Source organism: Anoplopoma fimbria, chromosome 1 (genome assembly GCF_027596085.1).
Source record: "Anoplopoma fimbria isolate UVic2021 breed Golden Eagle Sablefish chromosome 1, Afim_UVic_2022, whole genome shotgun sequence".
Taxonomy (NCBI): Eukaryota; Metazoa; Chordata; class Actinopteri; order Perciformes; family Anoplopomatidae; genus Anoplopoma; species Anoplopoma fimbria.
In genome coordinates, this window is record NC_072449.1 from 8,972,712 (window position 1) to 8,990,569 (window position 17,858).

The window sequence follows — 17,858 nt, forward strand, 5'->3', positions numbered from 1 at the left end:
GGAAATTTGAGAGGGATTTTTGAACACTTACTAACTTACTCATAGGATACTCTTCATGTGTTTGCAAAAATGTGTGTAACAAAAGGGTTTAAGGCTAAACCTGTAATCAGGATTAGTATGGATTAAAGATAATTTGCAGTAGGAGCTTTGGTTTAAAGTTAAGGTTTGTAGAAGGATTAGTTTTGGGGTTGATTACAAGTTGGAACTCTGTCTTTTGTAGTCAAGGCTTTTGTCTTTTTTGGTAATAATATTGTACTTTCTCACAGATAGCAGGTAGTGGTGGCGTCATGTTAAAAAAAGATTGCTAGTCTTTCAGGCCTATCGCATCCTCATGCATCGGTCCCAGGTACATTTTGATTATCTTGATTAGTGAAATATGTCCAAATCAACACAAGAGGAAACGATCTGATGTTGAAAATCAAAACTTGCATTTTGTAGATTTGGTTAACTGATTTGGCAGAGAGACTGAAGTCAAATGATAAAAATCGTTCAACTTTGACTGCCTGTGTTTTCGCCTCAGTTGTGCTCATACAGAAAGCTTGGATAACTTACATTTTGGATGCACACTTTGGGTTTATCTGAAAGATCAATGGTTTTGATGGTCTGGCTAAGACGCTGGCCTGATTTGTTGGCCTGATAACAACCTATTTGATCGCCTGACTGCTTGTGTTTCTTGCCCTGTCACACTTTGCCTTAGCGATTCCACCGTGTTCACAGTATTTATTGTGGGGAGTTGACCCATGTTGCAATAAACCAAATTGATCTTTTAAGAGTAAGTACGCAGGGCTGAGGGTTAAGGTCTGCAGGTTCAATTTATAGATGAAGATGTAACTCAATAGAAAGTACTGTATAGTATTATAAATGTGTGTGTGTGTGTGTGTGTGTGTGTGTGTGTGTGTGTGTGTGTGTGTGTGTGTGTGTGTGTGTGTGTGTGTGTGTGTGCGCAGCCCCTCTTCGGTTGAGACACTCTACACTGGCTTCCTGCCAAAGGATTGCTCAGCATTTAACGAGAGCAAGAGAGAGAGGGAGAAAGAAAGAGAGAGGTGGGGAGTCATTAGGGAGGAGGGACAAACATTGTATGAGAGAGTGAGGGGTTGAAAAAGAGAGAGGTGGACCTACAGCGCTGTAGAAAGTGAGACGGACAGGGAGAAGCAGCAGAGATTTAAAAAACACACACATACAGACAGACGCAGACAAGCAGGTAGGCAGAGGAGCGGACCTTAAACTTACCAGACACACTCTTCAAACACTCTCACTCTCTCTCTCTCTCACACACACACTCAGTCGTCGGTAGCAGCATGTTCCGGTGGAGGCTCCCCCAGGCAGTGTGTGCGCTGTCGGTGTGCATGTGTCTGATTCTCGCCTATGAGGATGATATTGAGGTCAACTACGCTGACTCCTACTTCAATGAAATCACAGTTGGAGAGACACCAGAACGTGAGTGTTAAACTGAGTGTGCATCGGGGTGATTTATCTGATTAAGATTCTCAGATGGACATTTTGCAATTTAATTTAATTCTGGGAGCGTGTAATTGATTTCTCGCAGGGTTTGTGCATGGGGTTGAGCTCGGGACATTATGATTCATCGTCCCTTTATGTTAATTATCATTACTGAGACTGAATTCAGTAACAAATAAACTGTACGAGCAGAACCTAAAACTGACAAAAAAGTGCCGAACTTTGGTTAGCGCTATGATTTTTAATAAAAAAAAATTGAGCGATGGAGGGGGAATAAAGTAACATTTAGGATCCAGTTACACAGTAGCTGCTTCACAGGTTGCAAAAGACACAGTTAAGAGGGTTCGTTGTTTTGGATTGTTGGATCCATTAAATTGTATGTGCTAAGGCAGCTTAAAATACTGAAATAGATAAAAAGAAGAGAGAAAAGAAAACAAGTTTCACAGTACATGGAGTACACTGACTGTTGGCAGGCACAGAGTTCGTTTGAGACGGGCAGCATCAAAGAATATGCTGAGCCAGAAAATCAGAGGGCTTTTTCAACCAACACATATTACAGCATGAATGACTGGTCACCGATCACAGAACCACGACAGTGTACTGTATCATCATGAAACTCTTCTCTCAGCAGATCTTGATGATCTTGATAGGAAAGTGTGTGTACAATACATCCCTCAAAGCTTGAGTTTGGCATTTGTTTGTTGTTTTAAACCTGGCAGGCGCTATAATTGCAGCACCAAACAGTTAACAGGCAGGAACACTTTCCCCTGGGCGCAGCTTGCTATGTGATTAAAACCAAGAAAAAAAGTGGGAGAAATAATGTTAATTGTCTTGCTGGACTAAGGAGAAAAAGTTAAATCACGTGAGTTAAATTAGAGTTTGTATGCAGGTGTATGAAGAAAGGGCAATGTGAGAGAGGTCGAGACACAGTTATTTTTAAAATGAATGAACAGGATGCAGTACTTCTACTCCATTAAGTCATTTTAGTGTTCGATGTACAGGTATATGTGCACGTAGAGTACTGTGTGTAAATTCACTCCTCCAATTGCTACTTAAAATCCTTTGAAAAGTCGTACGAATAAATGTGATTAATTCATTAAAGAATAGTTTAACAAATATACTAAACAGGTAATAATCTCTTTCTAAAATGATAGAAGGCAAAAGGACACTCTACTAACTCCTTAAACCTCTGACAGACCTGTACTTTAAGTTTGTGAGTTAGAGTCAGCAGAGTGTATGAACCATCTGTCCGATTCACTTTGAACCTTGGGGACAGGCAGACAAAACACCTCCTGCAGTCCTGTGATAATACCCTCTAATAGGTCTGCAGGTATAAACAGAGTTTGAGAGGCTCAAACGTTAATCAGAGCAGTGTGTCTGACACATTCTCACTCCCCTGGCTTTGCTTTATCTCTCCCCTACTTTCAGCAGCTCTTTCCTTTTCATTGTAAACAAAACGTTCCTTTTCCTTCCTTCTTTCTCCTCTTTCACACAGGGAGACAGATGATCTTGCCGGAAAAGCAAAGTGGTTTATGAGTCGATTGTATTGCTTCTTTCTCACGTTCTCTTATCTCTACCCCTAACAACCTCGTTTCCTCTTTTGTCCCCATCTTTACTCTTCATTTAACCAGCTTTTCCGCTATCTATGTCTATGTCTTTCTACTTACAGTTACGGCCCTTAAGTTCCTGTCAGAGCTGTGGAGTTCATGGCATGTTCAACTCAGAACATCTGAGTCTCCCTCAGTCGGGCGATTGATGCAATCATAAGTCAGTCAAATCTGAACACAGATATAATACACACACGCATAAACACTTTCTGAGAATATCATTTTCTCCAATGTCGCAAATAAACTTAAAATAAAATCGATAAGCTTACTTAGAAATCATAGGAAAAAAAAAAAACTCCTTATACTTCAGAACATGCCTGAGAATCATCAAGTTTTCATCAGTGCCATAGTTAACCAATGATAGTTATCTGTACATCCTTCGTTACATTGCAAAGAGCCAATTTTTCCGAAATGCAAACAAATACAAGCTATAACGTTGGTAACTAGTTGTGTCTCCCAAACCATTATAGAAATTGTAGTTCCGAAGAGAATAATGCAGGTTTTTTGGGGAAATGCTGTTGTCTCAAAAGGGAAATCCTTCTCTACATTCATGTTGTAGAAACCTCAACAACTTCACCTTCTGTTTGGCCTTTAGCTTAACTTTTCTCTCCATCTTTTTACAATCCTTCTATCCCAGCCACACCCAGTCAAACCCCCTGCAGTTCACCAGACCTGACAAAATGGGACAAGATCTTCTCAATGCTGGAAAACAGCCAGATGAGAGAGAACATGCTGCTTCAGTATGCAGATGACATCATCAAGGTGGAGATGGGGTCACTGCGCGGAGAATTGCTAAGGTTGGTTGGAGAAAGTTTTTTTCGAGTTGTCATGATAGTTGCGCTAGTCAAGCTAAGATGGTGAATCAGTTAACCTGGAGCTCAAAGATTTGCTACACTGGTGATCAAAGTCTACAACCTTAAAGTGCAAATACTAGTATTACTATCCTGATCCATGGAGGTACAGCAACTAATGATTATTTTCATTATATATATCATATTTATACTTCTTGATCAATCAACAAATGGTTTTGTCTATACAAATGTATTCATTTCACCATCATAGAAGACAAAGAACACTAGCAAATATTTGTTTTTGAGAGGCTGGGACAACTGGATTAGTTTTTTTTAACCTATAAATTAGTTTAACGATTAAATAATGGATCATCAAATTGTTGACGATATTTTTTCGGTGGATTGCCTAATTGGTCCTTTTGCTCAGGTTCATAGCCCAATATGGTGCGTCCTGTGGGGTTGCAATGGAGACAGCAGGAAGAAGGATGACCTTGCAGTTGGAGGGCCGTCTCAGAGAAACCCTGGAGCGCCACAGACCCAGAGAACAGAGGTCTTCTGCTGCTGGGAACGGGAATTCCAACCACCTGGTGGCGATGCTACAGCAGATCCTCTCCGCAGCACAAACACAAAATTCACGACTTGCCAAGCTGGAGACCAGCTGCTTCGGCAGCCCAGGAGCTGGGATGGGGTCGAATACAAATACAGGATCCCAGCCTCCAGAAGCTGGAGGGGCGGGGCTCCGGGAGCAAGAGGTCACATCACGAGTGGTGGCTTTAGACAGAGTGCTGGCTGCAATGCAACAGGCGAGGGAGGAACTGGGGGAGGTGCTGAGGTCATCGAGGCAAAGAAAACTACCCGCAGGTGAGATATCCATCTTACAAACAGCAATCTCTGTGTCTGTCATTACCTGTTGCTTTCTTTGCATTTGTCTTCACCTTTCTCAACAATGCCAACCAAACAACCTCCCACTTTCACATTTCTTTCCCCCACGTTGACACATTTAGGTCACACTTCAAGTAAAAGAATGAGAACCCCTTGCTTTTGAACGCTCAACAACTAATCATGCAGCTCGTGGCTGTCCCAAATACCTATTCCACTTATTCTGTATGTCTCCAGGCATGTTGTCCTCCTCAAGTAGCAACCTATACTTTTCCCTTCACAATCAGTCGAAGTCGATACGGTCAAGTCAAACATGGAGAAGACGGGCTGTAGGGCAGGCATAGGGTCAGTGGTGTAATGTTCACTTATTGCCTCTTATTGATGTTTTACATTTATTCTAAAACACATTTTAGATAGTCATCGAAATCAGACTCTCAGCTCAGGCAGAGTGGGACTTCATTCAACAATCTAAACCTATTTTCATGGATTTTCATCATTATTAAAATTATATTTTTTTACATCTTTAAAGATCATAATGGTAGCCAATAGATGCAGGGAAGGATAAGGATAACACAGAACTCTTGCTGGACTTACTGTGAACACAAATGTAATACTTCTTAGATTCAAGACAGCACAACATATGGTTTCTATTATCAGAGCTACTACTCTGGTTTACCGTCCTTGAAAAAACACTGACTAATACCAATGTAACTTTAGAGATTAAGTGACTAAGTGTGAGTAGGTAGACTAAGACCAAGTTGAGTCCCACAAAGTCACCACAAAAACTTAGTTTCCAAGAATGAATCAAATAGAAACAGCAAAAAAGGAAATGTTACATTACTCATGCATGCGCACACACCTTTACAGACCAGAAATATCAATCTGGCCTACATAAAGACCAGAGGGAGATGTAATCATTAGCCGGTCGCCACAGAAACCACACCAAAGCACCCTGGTAAAGCAGAACCAGATGGAAACCATCATGACTACACACACACATACACACACATTCACTCACACACACACTCAGCATGTTCAACATTATTTTCAGAGTGGCAGAAACCTGAGACAAATTAAACATTATTTGGTATCCAAGAGAGGCCAAGAGAGAGAAAAGGAGAGAAAGAGACTAATGGAGGTGAAAAACAATGACGAGAAAAAAATAGAAAGGTGATTGAAGAAGAAAGCAAAATAAAAGATAAAAACACAGTCGGACAAAAAGCAAAAGTTTTCCAGAAGGTTACCATAAAAAGTAACCAACAAAAAAACAGGTTTTATAATGTCGAGTGAGTTCAGAGGTGAGTGTACGAGAGTGAGAGAGTATGTTTAAAAGATTAAAAAGAGAGGGGAACAGGAAAAATGATTAATGAAGCAGAAGAGACCAATGAACCACATGATCCAGAGAGGGAGAGGTCTGTGTGTGTGTGTGTGTGTGTGTGTGTGTGTGTGTGTGTGTGTGTGTGTGTGTGTGTGTGTGTGTGTGTGTGTGTGTGTGTGTGTGTGTGTGTGAGTGTGTGAGTGTGTGAGTGTGAGTGTGTGAGTGTGTGCATGCGTTGACGGGGCAGGAAGAAAAACTACCATGGTTCATTATCTCATCAACTGAACTTGAACTGAACTTTGACTGACTTCCATATCTACTGTTATACTGCCACATATACTGTATGTACCTTTTCAAAACATCATCCACTGCGGTCAAACGGAGGAGGATTTTACATAGAGACATTTATCCATCGTTAGTCAACAGAATATTCCAATAAAATTCAAAGATGCATTTCACTGTATTTCACCATGCATCAGTCCAACTACAAGAATTATTAAATTGTACCTTTTTCTCCCAAACAGTATGATTTGTTGTTGTTATGGAGTGCTTCATTTTTTTTTTTACAGTTTTACTTCATGCTTTATATTTCTTATTGCAGAATTAACAGCAAAGTATTGACACCTGTGAACTATAAGCCCCGAATAAGATGAAAATAACTTCCAACTAAGTGCTTTTTCCAAAATATTGCTGTTGCTGGTCTCCTAAACAAGTTTGCTCGTATGAAATGCCTTAAACCTTCCGTGAGGCGGTTTAAATTGTTTCAAATATCTTTAGTGTAAAGATTTAGAATTAGACTTGAAGCTTTTTCCATGGAGCTGTCCATGACCTGTATATTTTACAAATGATTAAAGTATAATCAATCACCAATACTGACAAGTAACACTAAACACGTCTTCTTGTTTAGGCTGTGAGATGGCGCTCTTCTTCCCCGTGCGTTCCCATCAAATCTGCACCTCTGTCACACCAGAGGTCCCTCTCTCCATCTCCGCCTTCACTGTCTGCATGTGGGTGAAGCCGACCGCTGTGTTCAACAGAACCGTGCTGCTCTCCTACGGCACCCGTAACAACCCATATGAAATCCAGCTGCTGCTGGGTGAAACCTCTGCGTTCTTCACCATCGGCGGAGAGGCTCACCTGGTGGAGGCCAGGGATGTGGTGAATCCAGGAGGAGAGTGGAGCCACTTGTGCGGGTCCTGGTCATCGGAGCAGGGCCTGGCGTCCCTGTGGGCGGGTGGGAAAAAGGTGACCACCACACCCGGAGTGGCGGAGGGACACGTTTTACCCAAGACAGGCTCACTTCAGCTGGGGCAAGAAACCGTCAACTGGCTGACACGGTCCGATGGATTCAATCCAAAGATGGCGTTCGTGGGGAAGATGACGGGAGTGAATATGTGGGACAGGGTGCTGTCAGAGGAGGAGATTTCCCAGCTGGCTTTGCAGGAGAGTCAGCACTGCGATCGGAGGGGGAACGTGGTGGCGTGGGGAGTGACGGAGATGGTGCCACAAGGAGAAGCCCAGTTCATCTACTAAGAGATTCCTTGTGGCGGAACTTTTCATCATAATCATTCATCATCTTCATTGTGAATATCAGCAACATCGTAATATGCTTTCATGTTGAAACTGAAGAGAGCAACGTACATCATCTTTGTCCCTATAGTTAAATGTTTTTAATTATTATGTTATTTTTTTTCTCTCTATCATCTCCATCGCTTTTATCATGAACAATAATGCTGCAATGAACTTAACTGGACATGTTCAAATGAGAGAAAGGTAATGTTTTAGAGGTCATAATACAAACAGACACACACACACACACACACACATTCAAACTGATGTAAATTCAACTTAGTAAACTTGTATCGTAGCAGAAAAAGTGCTGCATTTACCAAAGACTCGACTAATTAGACTGCAAGGAAGACAAAAAGTCTATTGTTTTAGTGAACGGGTTCTGAGCCAGTACACAGTGTAATCAGCAGACAGAGGTCACAGACAATTACCAGAGATTATTTTGTAACTGAAGAGTGATACAGTTTTTAGAGTAACGATGCATTTTATCTCTTTCTATCTAGATTTGTAAAGAAATATCTAGTGCACTTATTCAATTAAAAATGTTTTAAGCATTAATATAATACAATATTTTTCTTTCTACCTTTGCAGTCTTGCAGGTAAAACTATTAGATGTTGGAGATTTTCATATATCCCAATTACAATTGAAAGCAGAGGTACCACACTCATGTGTTAATAATGTGCTGTCATGTGCAGTGCAACATGTAATGTATGAAATACCTGCGACTGAAATACTTGTTTTCATACATGGACAACCAGCAACTGCAGAAACAGCTTCAAAATTAATAATTTTAGCAACTTATTAATTAATTAATTCATAATTTTCTTGAATTTGTGAAAGCTTTTCAAGCTATTTAAGACCTTACATTTCCATACATGTACTCATCAAAGTGTTTACTTTCATATGAGATATGTAATTCCAGTTCTGCTCAGTTTTTTTGTGAGCAATTAAACTATAGAATTATATTTGTGTGTTCTTTTTTGATACTGCATAAAGTAATAGGAGTAAAAGCGTTATATTTGTATTGTGAGATTTACAATAATTTTGTGTTATTGTTAAAAGAAACTGAGGACATTGTTTACACACTAATCTTTTATCAACTAAGTTGTCTTGTATTATACTGTAAATTGCTTTTTGATGTTCTTGTGAAAAGTTGAAAATGAATGTATTTTGTACATAAATATATTTTGCATAACATGACTGGGTGAATGGAGAGTGAGATATGAATAAACATTTCAAGTTATAATATGTTCTCCTGCTGGATAAGCAGTGTCAATATTTTTCTCTCATTTCAAAATTTTATCAAGTCTGCTTTTTGATTTTAGGTACAATCAATCAATAGACTGCACATTTTGACTTTCATTCATTCACACACACACACTCACACTCACACTCACACTCACACTCACACTCACACTCACACTCACACTCACACTCACAGTACAATCTGGGGTCCTGTGACTTGCTCAAGGACACCAAACCTACAGTGAGCAGACAACCAGCTCTACCATCAGAGCCAAAATACAACTTTTCACCCAACGTAAAACCTCAATTTTTTGTCTTTTACTTTTACGGGGAAGACCTCTGCTGAGTTTATAGAGTTAGCTTTTTTGAAGGCACTTTACTGTTAGTTGAGGAAAAAGTCATACTGCAAAAATTAACCATTGAACCTAGGCTGTTGAAACTTGAGTTGAAATGCATGTTTGACACTGACACTACATCTGCAACTGAATTATATGAGGGCTAAGATTTGAATTCTCCCCATCAAGCTCACAGCACTAACAGGTTGAGCTTAATTGGTGTCATAATATTTTAACTGTTACACTGCCACTGTTACAAAGGCCTGCTGGGTAAAGCTTGAACGTCGTCAATGTTCGTGTGAGCTTGTGCACCCACTTGACACGTAAAGTCTAGCACCGGTAGAGGTTGCAACTTTGTCAGATCCTAAACAATACACCTGCAATAACTAAAATGCAATGACTTTTCATTGACTAAAACGTTTTAAATTGTCGTTGACTAAAGGATGAAGGATGAAAATGACTTATATGTTACTTAAACTAATAAGCATTTTCATCAAGACTAAGACTAAATCGAATATGGCTGCCAATATGAACACTGACCCAAGGAGCTCATTGTAGAGTGTGAGGTTGTTTAAATGGGCGATATAGAGAATCGGCCCATTCCAAACTTTACCAGTTGAGGTAATTCAAACTTCTTTACATAATGCAAAGAATACTTCGGAACTACATTTAACCTAACATTACGCAATGAGCTTTCCCTTACCATGTAACCATCTTGTATTCAGAAATAATAGTTTTTGCAACACAAACCTTGAATTGACATTTGTAATAAAAAAGGTTATGGGAGTGAAATCACTAGAAGAGAACATTTGTCTCCACAAATAATGCAACAGGAACAATTGCATATACTCTGAAGAGCAGTTCTGCAAAGTTTGAATCATACAGATAAGGATATCAAGTATATGCAAAATAAATCAAGACATAGCCATAAAGATCCTTTCGTATAATGTATATAACCTCCTGTTGTTTGAATTTAATCTGACAATGACAATGAAAATGTATCTACAACTGTAGACAAAATAGCAGGCATTTTGCTTTGCAGCTCACACATGCTCACTGTTTCCTGAGGCCCATCCTGCTTCGTGCCCATTAGTGAAATATAACGGGTTTCTCCTGCAGCTACAACCTCTGCATAGTCTCCAACTGTTCCTGTAACTGTGACCTGTTATGAAACGGAAACGTCACCTTTTACACCGACTCCCATCCAACACACCAGATCAAACTTTTCCTCACTCTGCCTTCGCTTAACTTTACAAGACCGAGTACAGTAACTACACATGTTTCTCAGCGGGGGGGCCTGAAAAGACATATAACTTTGACAGATGACACATTCCAAACTTCAGTGTTAACTTAAGATCAGGTTTTACTTTGAGAAGGAAGGAACTGTTGGCTCTAAAATCCTTATGGGGGCCAAAGCAATGCCACATGTGTCTGTGTGCAGGTACTGTTGTGAGTTTGTGTGTATATATGTGTGTCTGTGTGTGTGTGTGTGTGTGTGTGTGTGTGTGTGTGTGTGTGTGTGTGTGTGTGTGTGTGTGTGTGTGTGTGACATTTGATAATGGCCCAGTCCTTACTGTAGCAAGCTATAAAACCTTCGTGCTATATCCTGCTCCTGGCTTCCTGTAACTAGTAAACACGCACACACATGCTCATAAAGCTTGCTTTACACGGAACTAACATATAAAGAAAAACAACAAAGGACTAAAGGTAGCCATCACTTCATCTTCCACAGAACACAGATAAATGGATGAAATAAGTAAAAACCTGCATGTGGCAACCTCAGGCTTTGGAAACACACTTAAAATGTAAACACACACACACACACACACACACACACACACACACACACACACAAACACACACACACACACACACACACACACACACACACACACGCAAAGTCCATCCATCCTTCTAGCTCTTGTGACCAACTCATCACACCCCCATCACCAACGTCACCCGAACCCCATTACGTCAGCTCACATCCTGAACAGAGGGGCTGCTGGGAAAAAGAGAGATCATCTGTTATTGCTTCTACAAGCTTTGTGTGTGTGTGTGTGTGTGTGTGTGTGTGTGTGTGTGTGTGTGTGCACAGTTTTTTCATGCGTTTGTAGTCTTGTGTTTATGTTGTGTTGTGTTTATGTTGCGGTTTGAGAAGGGAGGAGAAAAGTAGAGGCTAGCTGGGCCTGAAAAGGAAACATGAGGTTGAAATGTTCAGAGATCAGTAGAGGAGTCTCATCAGTGGGGGTAAAAATGTGAAACTGCCTACGCTGCATTTAAAAACTGCCCAAGGAAACGTAAATCTGAACTTACTTTAATAAAGCCTTCGAGCAAGCCTTGTTCACTTTCATAATTTCTCCCAGTATGTGTGTGTGTGTGTGTGTGTGTGTGTGTGTGTGTGTGTGTGTGTGTGTGTGTGTGTGTGTGTGTGTGTGTGTTTGTGTGTGTGTGTGTGTGTTTTATTCCAGCTCTCATGAGACCCACTATCAGTTCCTCATCCTCTTTCAAGCTGGATCACAGCCACTGGAAGCTTTTTAGTATCAATTTACATATAACGTTCCATCTCCTCTATCTTTTTTCTGCTTCTCATAAGCTCACACACAAGGCCAGGTTTCCACTGTGTGCTGGTGTACACAAGTGTCTGGAAGTGCCATATTATGGGATGACTTTGGGGAGGTAATAAATCTATTGGAAACAAAATTTCCAGGTCAAAGTTCTGTAACAAACATTATGACTGTATCTCCCCTGAGCGGCTGATCGACAGGAATTGGATGCGTGCATGCGGAGCACAAACTGTAAACGTTAAAGAGAAACACATTGACACGCAACACTGATACACGTGAGGGACTTTATTTGCATCTCTATTCGATCAAATTAACCGAGTTTGACTTTGGCCTAATACCGAGCACATAGCTCATTAGATTACTCAGATGGAACAAAAAAAGTTGGAGAGGTGGAGCAAACAATATCCAAAGCTACCACAGTAAAGTGTAATAGCTTGTCAATTAGTTAAACTTAAGAAACTCCCTATCAAGTTTTAATAATTTAATAAAGGGCGCCCTGTGGAGTTTTGTTGAAAACAAAGACAACAATTATGTTTACATTCAACGTTTCTCTCCAAAAGAATTGTGTGTAAACTTGAGATGTGAAATGTCTTTCCTTGTTAAACTTTTGCAAAGCAGATCTTTTGCAATATTGTAAATCTTGCATTATTTACATATATCTTTTAAAGCTTTTCGTCTTATTCCTCCTCTCCTTTGCTTTGGCATTGCTACGCTTCTTCGCCATTACCGCCCTCAAATGCTGATCAGCATACTGCAGTGAGTGACATGTCCTTTTCGTGCTTGCTTACATGTGAATCCTCATCTTCGTGCAGAGTACAAGCAAAAAACATACCTACTCGCATAAACGTTGCTCCATAGTGTCACTAATGGTTAAATGCTTTAACCTTAAATAGAGCAGAAATAATAAAAAAAAAAAAAGCTTCCAAAATGCAGCAGAAAAGAAATAGAATTAGCTGATTTGATTTGTTGTTTTTCTGGAAAGAAGCTGTGGCGTGTCTTTCTTTAAATTCAACATCTGCACCTTAATGCACTTCTGACTTCAACAGTAAGCCATGTTGACAGGCATAGGTTTTCAACACAGTACACAAATGAAAAACTAATCTTATTAGTCTCATATAGCAACTCTAGTCAGAAAAACACCTGATTTCTGTTTACCCATTGGCAGGGCACTTGGTATCTCTATTTTCAGCCACAGTTTTATGACCAAGGGTGTAAAGAGTCTTCCAACTATATAACGTTCTAAACCCAAACCCTGGCTAAACTTCACAGTAAAATAAACCAGAGAGCAGAGAGCTAAGCTGTTTCATGTGCTCAGCTGCTGGCAGAAAATGTGCTCACCATGGTGGGCGCCTCACTCTGGCACTGCATGAGGTGATAAGCACGCTTGTGATAGTGTGTGTGTGTGTGTGTGTGTGTGTGTGTGTGTGTGTGTGTGTGTGTGTGTGTGTGTGTGTGTGTGTGTGTGTGTGTGTGCCTGCGTGTGTGAGGTGATAGTTCAGCATGTTGCCAAAAGCAAGAAAAACACACATGTACATATAAATGTACACAGAATCATGTTCACATAATGAGACCTAAATTATTTCTAGACAAAGAAAACTGTTCTCTATTAACTGAACCACTGCATGGCAACCCCCTCGCATTAACAGAGCGCGTGTGTGTGTGTGTGTGTGTGTGTGTGTGTGTGTGTGTGTGTGTGTGTGTGTGTGTGTGTGTGTGTGTACAAGCCTGAGGGGTAAACAGATCTCCATCAGGCAGCGCTAACTACGGTTCTTTAGACACCTACACCACACTTATGACCTTATAAATCATCTGTGTTTTAAAGAAAAAGGGTTAAAAGGGCAGAAGAAAAAGGTTTCAGGGAATAACTTTCTTGAACCACTTACCAGAGGTCAGCTCAGTTTCCCTCTCTGACTATCACCGCTAAGAGGGGAAGTCGAGGACAGAACTGATCAGATCAATGCCTGAGGACAAGTCCACCTTAAGAGAATACGTGCCTCAGCTAGGTTCATATTATTTGGTCTTTGGAAAAAAACATTTGTTTGGAATTGAATTATTTGTGGGGCAAATCCATGAAATCAAATAGTAAAGTAGACTAAATAGAATCAAGTTGAAAAAAGAATATTAAAGTCTCCCACAGACAAAAAGAAGAAACTGCCCAACACGAAGCATCAGTTGTCCTCTTTCTCCACACCATAACCACGTCTTACGTATGAATTTCCATGCTGCATCAAAAGGCCATCAGGGAAAAGATGATTTGCAGCAGCTGTTATTTACCGTCATTATTATCCCCTGTGAGCTGGCAATCATTAGAAAAGCACCCACTACAGCTCATGATAGGGTAAGACTGTGGTTTGCTACGACGACTGCAGATTACAACAGTAATTCATTTTTCCACTCTCGTAAACCAGCTAATCATATTGTTGCAGTCCTCACAGTAAGAACATATAAGCACTACTGCTACAAGTCCAACAGCTAAATAAATACAACTACGCCTCCTATAATAAAATCCTTTTAATGTTCCTGCTTAAGACGTACTAAGCAAAGGAGAAGAATTGTAAGGCATTGAATTGAATTTAAAAGAGTAAAACTCACTCACTTCCCCCCTTTTTTTATCAGCCACATCTTAAATATGTTGTGTGCATGTTAGTTAATATGTGTGCATACTGCACCCTCTTCTGTGTGTGGACATGTGTGTGCGCGTCCTACCTCCCAGCACACTGAGCGTTATGGCCTCCGTGTGTTCAGCCAGCAGATCAGCCTTGGCGATAGCGGCCAGGGAGAGATAACTGGACATGTTCCTGCTCAGCTCCCTGTTCCCCCTCTGCAGGAACCGCACCGCTACCGGGACGGCCAGCACCATGACGGAGGGACAGCTGTAGTTCTGAGGGGACAAGAGAAGAGAGGAGGTTGAGGGGGCAGCAATCATCATACATTCAAGGGAAAGGAAGGAGACAAGGAAAATAATAAAATCTTTTCATATTGACAGTAAATATTTTTCTGCTCCGGAGAGATCCAGTTCTCTCTGGTCCTGGGTTTGCATAATTACAATAGTGAAAAAGGGATGACCTGCCCTAACATTGTTGGCCTTTATTTCTTATTATCTACAATCCAAAAGCACAGCTGCCTGATCTGTCATGTCAAAAAGTGTGACCTGAAAATATCCTTACTGCTGTGATTTATGCCTCGAATAGATTTATTAGTCATCAGACAAAATCAGAAGCTACAAGTAGCACTTTGCTCAAGCAGAACAATGAGTGCCAAAAAGATTAAAACAGGCTTTAAGACACATTTAAATTGCTCACATTTACCATGTGATTCAAGTATGTAGGGAAGGAAAAAGAAAAGTGTGTTGTATCTGAGGATGCAGATACGTGCAGAAGTTTTTGTCCCTGTGAACATTTGCAGAAGGAAGAATGAGGAAAGGGATTTGAAATGCACTAGCACCCTCAACAGGACGGACTGATACCAAGTCTGTGTGTTTGTGAGTGAGTTTGTAAGTCTGTGACAAGGACACAGAAAGATGCTGCGGAGGTCTGATGGTGAAAGTAGACAAGCTTTAGATTTACATGTCTAAAAACCCAATATGTGTCTTTGGATATGTTTTATGATGTATAATTTATCTGCGATGTTTACTGCACCCCTTGATTGTTATAATTTATCCTCAAGCAACTTCTTTCAAACACAACCTTCCTAATCTACTACTACTTCAGAATACCTAGAATGTCTTTCAAACTGATGTTCACAGTAGAGTTTTGAAGGGTTAAAGATGTGTCGTCTTCCTCGCTCTCACATCTCTATTCAGCCACTGGATGGCAGTGCAGACAAAGTAACACCAAAAATGTTATTCAGTCAGGACGATCCATCAAACAATCCATCATTTTTGCCCAGGATCCTTTTGCATTGATCTACAGATTTATTTATCTGCCCGGTCTCTCTCTTTAATCTTATCAGGGAGAGTTACTTTAATGCCCATTTAAAAAACACTGTAGATGCCATCATAAGCCGGAAATCTGAAGGCTCATACATATTTGCTTGTGTTGCACACAAGCAGTGAGCTAATACAAATCTTTCTTCCTGCAGTCGCACTTTTTGCTCCTCACTGTGGGAGTCTCAGCGGAAGGTTAAAAAGAGCGTTTGTGCGTCTGTAGATTCAAAATGACAGGAAGACATAAAGAGTAGAAGAGATCATAGAAGAAATAAAGATAGACGGAGGGTAAGTGAAGGTAAGAGGGAAAGAGGGAGACAGGGAAAATAGGTAGAATGAATTCAAGAGGGAAAAAAAGAGATTGAGAACAAAAGAGAGTGAAGTGCTTTCCTGATAACTGCTGGAGTTAAGACATCAGAGCCTGGAGCTGCCGTCAGAGCTGTCAGAACTTTCAGTCTCACCTCAACATGTGTCTATGTGCGTGCTTTTCCTTCAAGAATCGGTCTCATTAAGATGGTATTAAGCACATTCCTGAAGGAAATGTAGGGGGGAGGAGGGGAAAGAGAGAGAGAGAGAGAGAGAGAGAGAGAGAGAGAGAGAGAGAGAGAGAGAGAGAGAGAGAGAGAGTGTGTCCCTTTGCTTTTAAGCCTTTTTATCTGGGGAGGTCTGATGGGGAAAGTAGGCGAGATTTGGATTTACATTTTAAAAGACCCTAAGAGGTAATAACATAAGCAATATTTACTCTTAAAGCAAAAATACACCTTTGAATATGTTACATGATGGATGTTTAAATTCATACTTATGTAGCCACTTTATCTCAACCTTCATCCTCTACTTTTACTTCCAAATACCCCAAATGCCTTTCAGCCTGATGTCTGCTTTACAGTGGATGGTTGTGATATGCCTGTTTGCTGCAGCATTAAGTAAAACAAATGTCAACAAACAATAAAATATAAAATAAGTGTTGGTTTAATCCAGTGGTTCCTGAGTGGGGAGGATGAATAATGGGAAAAAATAATGTTTTGATGCTTACATTTTGATTATTTCTACGTTATTTCCCCAATATTTATTTTGTTCTTTTCGAGATATAAGACAGTTTAACATCATCATGCCTCTAACAGTTTGACAAATTAAACAGAATTATGCGAATATCACACAATAGCACTTGCTTGAACTCATAAACATATTCAACCTGTGACAAGGGTGGGAAAAAAACAGTGATATAGTATATATTAAAACATGAGATCTGCTTATTCAATATTATACCCTTATAGATCAAACTACCCAGCGGTACATAAGATAACACAGGGGCAGTTTTTCTGTATTATTACTATTATTATTATTAGTAGTAGTATAATCATTATTATATATTTTAAGTAAATTTTTCCAAATAAAACAATTTTAACTGACTTTTTTTAACTGACTTTTACTTGTAATAGAAAATATTAACATATTGCAATATTGCTATTTCTTTTATTTAGTAAAAGATCTGAATTCTTAATCCAGAGGATGTCCATCTCATCATCTTTTAGATTTTACTGTTTTCAGGATCACCATTGTCAGACATTTGTGGCAAAAGTTTAACAATCTAGTTATGTGTGACCCATTAGCTAGCTGACTGCGATGCCTGCAACGTTGCTCTGCAAGATGTGCATTGATACATATCTGTGGTTATTTTTAGGTTTGTACACAAAACGTCTTCCTGTCCAGAGGCTGGTATAAACCGTGAACCTGAAGTATCACATTCTACAGAGGCATATTTTAAAGTGTCATCAGGTATGTGCAGAGGTATGTCCTGTACGTGGCGTTCGTGCTTCAAACAAAAACAATTGAGAGTACTTCTCAACACAACAAAACTATGTCCAGTATGTGTGTGTGTGTGTGTACCTGCAGGATACAGCTGGTGATGTCCGAGGCTATCTTGGTATGCGGCGTGTCCTCTGTGTTTTCACCTTGCGGGGTGAGGTTATGTTCGAGACACGACTCCCAGAGCCCCACCAGCGCCGTGCTGTGCTGCTCGATGGAGCCCGTCTCCCTTATGGCCGTGGTGATGCGTGTTATGCAAATCTCCACCACTGCCTGGTCGTTGTCATTGGTCAAATAGTCCTGTCAGCCGGCAGACGGTAAGAGGATACAAAATTAAGGATACAGTGATAAATGAAGGGC

General features: G+C 40.3%; 2 protein-coding genes across 2 annotated transcripts in view; one reads left to right on the forward strand and one right to left on the reverse strand.

Moving 5' to 3' along the window:
• The window catches only part of veph1 (ventricular zone expressed PH domain-containing 1), a 63,336-nt gene that overhangs the window by 45,133 nt on the left and 345 nt on the right, over positions 1 to 17,858 (reverse strand). Inside the window, 2 exon segments of the mRNA XM_054626938.1 lie at positions 14,474 to 14,648; positions 17,580 to 17,798. Of these exon segments, the coding sequence (XP_054482913.1) occupies positions 14,474 to 14,648; positions 17,580 to 17,798 (394 nt within the window).
• On the forward strand, positions 1,122 to 8,869 carry ptx3a (pentraxin 3, long a). Its single transcript, XM_054626975.1, has 4 exons — positions 1,122 to 1,437; positions 3,703 to 3,862; positions 4,284 to 4,717; positions 6,961 to 8,869. Exons 1-4 carry the CDS (start codon positions 1,299 to 1,301, stop codon positions 7,584 to 7,586), a joined length of 1,359 nt encoding a protein of 452 aa, XP_054482950.1. The 5' UTR covers positions 1,122 to 1,298; the 3' UTR covers positions 7,587 to 8,869.

Coding starts and splice junctions, on each gene's coding strand:
- ptx3a (XM_054626975.1), top strand. CDS start 1,299: ATGTTCCGGTGGAGGCTCCCCCAGGCAGTGTGTGCGCTGTCGGTGTGC. Junction 3,863..4,283: donor CTGCGCGGAGAATTGCTAAG/GTTGGTTGGAGA, acceptor CCTTTTGCTCAG/GTTCATAGCCCAATATGGTG. Junction 4,718..6,960: donor GCAAAGAAAACTACCCGCAG/GTGAGATATCCA, acceptor CTTCTTGTTTAG/GCTGTGAGATGGCGCTCTTC.